Source organism: Nicotiana attenuata, chromosome 5 (genome assembly GCF_001879085.1).
Source record: "Nicotiana attenuata strain UT chromosome 5, NIATTr2, whole genome shotgun sequence".
Classification (NCBI taxonomy): Eukaryota; Viridiplantae; Streptophyta; class Magnoliopsida; order Solanales; family Solanaceae; genus Nicotiana; species Nicotiana attenuata.
Genome location: NC_031993.1, coordinates 27,410,166 through 27,413,030, shown reverse-complemented (window position 1 = coordinate 27,413,030; position 2,865 = coordinate 27,410,166). Strand labels below are relative to the sequence as shown.

At 37.8% G+C, this 2,865-nt stretch overlaps 1 protein-coding gene across 1 annotated transcript; it reads right to left on the bottom strand.

Annotated features, from left to right (window-relative positions):
- Positions 1,247 to 2,865, bottom strand: LOC109226336 (basic 7S globulin-like). The gene has a single exon (XM_019391121.1). The coding sequence runs from the start codon at positions 2,817 to 2,819 to the stop codon at positions 1,494 to 1,496; it is 1,326 nt and encodes a 441-aa protein (XP_019246666.1). The 5' UTR covers positions 2,820 to 2,865; the 3' UTR covers positions 1,247 to 1,493.

Sequence of the window (2,865 nt, the reverse complement as noted above, 5' to 3'; positions counted from 1 at the left end):
TTCAGGGAGTTTTTACACTGAATAGTTTAAGTAGGAAACTAACAAAAATGTTATAGTTTAAGGGGGTTTTAGGGTATTAACTCTAAAAAAAAATGAGTAGCTGGCCCAGCCCGAATGAGATCCTAGATGATTCCAAAACTCACATCTGATAAGCCCAAAATAATCCTTGCGAGATTACACCCAAGATAGCCTTTTGAATCTCCCAATTTGTCCTTAAAATGAGGGAGATATGATGTCTTGAAGTGTTAAAAGGATGTCTGAAAATGTGAGGGACATAACCGATATTTTCGGAATTGTTACATCAGAAAAATTAGCAATCACAAAATCTTCGTTTTAGCACCAAAAACTCATTCGGAACCTCCCGAACACATACCATATATAACTAATATTAGTTAGTTTAGATTCAAATACTTTTGGCTTTAATCCTTGTTTAGATAATTAGGATAGTCTAGTTTTGTTAATACATAGTAGTTAATAACAAGTCTTCGTGGGTTCGTTATCCGACATTCTAGTCACTTTATTATTTCACGACCGCGTATACTTGCGTGTGCGTTTGGCCGCAATAATAATTATATCCCCCTTGTTGTGTTGGAGTGAACTCTAAAATAACAGTGACATAAGAGAGATGGGGGTTGGGGTGGTCATCAAGAAGAACTTAATTTCCAGAAGCAATTCTCCTGCTAACATATATAGTAAAGCACTCCATCACAGGTTGGGGTGGCAAAATGGTTAAAAGAAAATAGTTAATCACCCATATTATCCACTAAAAAATGGGCTGGATAATGAACTTTTTGAAAACGGGTCAAATATGGATAAGAACCATATTATCCATTTAGAAAATGGATGACCAATGAGTAACCAATGGATAACCAAAGGTCTAACTTTTACATTTGTAAAGCCTCAAATTGGGGGTTCCTCAAGTTAGGGAGACTAAGAATTCTCCCAAAAGTGATCATATACAAGAAGTCATGTCGCATAATTGATCTACTTTTTCATTATCCGTTTTCGACCCGAACCATATCCGACCCGACCCGCCCGTTTGCCACTCCTAATCAGAGGCATGCTACGGGATACGAAGCTTGATGACAAGAGCTCAGATCTGAATTTTGATTATAACGACATAAAATTAGACGTTGTATAAAATTAGAAATGCTATAAAAAAAAATAAAAAACACGCATAATTGGCTGCATCGAAGAACATGGTACTTCATTGCATTATCATATTGAGAAGTTGCTTCTTTTTAGTTCTAATAATTAACTTGAATACAAATTTCTTTGATAAGAATGCGGAGATGTTAATCTACTTCATATGGCACACAGCTATATGATAATATTACCTTATTGGAAAAGCAACTTCATCTTGCAGTAAGTCGTGATGTATAAGATCATCAAAGTACGTATGAAGATTATTGAATAATTAAGAAAGATAAAATGAGCTCTTTCCTTAGTAAGTCTGTTCCACCATTAAATCAACGAGCGCAAATGTCAATTTTCTAAGCATAATTGTGATTTGAGCACATAGTTTGACGGAAAAAGAGAGAATTACTGAAACCAATTCTTCCTCTAGAAAGATCAAATTCCACGAGGTTGTCCTGCATTTGATATCCACCAATGACAATTGCTTGTCCCAATGCTTGGTCTCGTTCAACAAAGGCTAGGCATATGACTTTCTCGGTAACTTTTACTAACGAATTCGCTCCAGTAATTGTCCAATACACATTTGGCTTGTGCAAGACGAGATTAATTTCTGGAGCATTGTAACCTAACCGTGACATACCAATATACGTCGAGTCAAAACAAGTTTTAAAGGGTTGCACTGGGGAGACTGTTTTCACCTCTTCTGGCATCTCGTTAACGAAAGGTTTACTTACAGCACTATAAACGGAAGCCTCCAATACAGTGTAAGGAACGGCAGTGCTGATTTTCGTCCCTCCTTCTTCATTATTTTCATCCAACGAGAGCAATGTTTTATTTAGGGGCAAAGTTTTTCCATTAATTCTAATGGATGAAACTTGAATATAATACTCTGATGAGGCCCGATTGATGCGTGTATAATGTGGGTAGGTAATGGCAATATAACGTGGGAGGGTAACGATAGGTGTATAGATAAGATCTTGTGATGCGTCAAAGGCAAGGCTGAAGTAATAAGGGCTATGTCCAATGAAAATTACACCATTTCGTTCAGTTGATGAACTCAAGCAAATGGCAAACTTTCTGCTGAATCTAAAAGCTGATGCAAATTGAGTAGCAAATGATACTGGAGTCTGCTGCCCGAAACCAACCATTCCCTTCACATGTTTACCAAGATTTTGGGTTAAATTGGTAGTCGAACAGCTGAAGATAAACCTTGGCACAGTTGCAACAGGACCTGGAATGGATCCACTAATGGATTGGATGGACAAAACATCCTCGGCAATTTCACCGTTACTGGACATAAAATCCATAGATGGATTTCCAACAAGGTTATAGCATGCGGCGTTGTTACAACCTGGTCGTGTACTATTTTCGAAACAATATCCACATGCGGTTGACCTAGCTAGATTACATTGCCTTGAATTGCAACGAGCTGGCTTGTATGTAGAGCTTTTGTAGCCTTGTTCACAATCCACCCATAGGCTTTCGCCGCCAAGATGGACGGCTAGTTTAAGGGGGACAAGAGGTGTTCTTTGGTGAACTTTAGTGATGTATTGTAGAGTGGAAGGGTCTTTCTTAACTGCAAGGAATAAAGTCTTAGGATGAAAAGTGGTTTGAGCTACACAAGTTGATATGGCGAGAAAGAAACACAACTGAAAGAGATGCAGGTAGCTGGAGGACGACATTGGAATTTCAATGAGTTTAGTAAAAAGGAAGAATCATTTAAGAAAA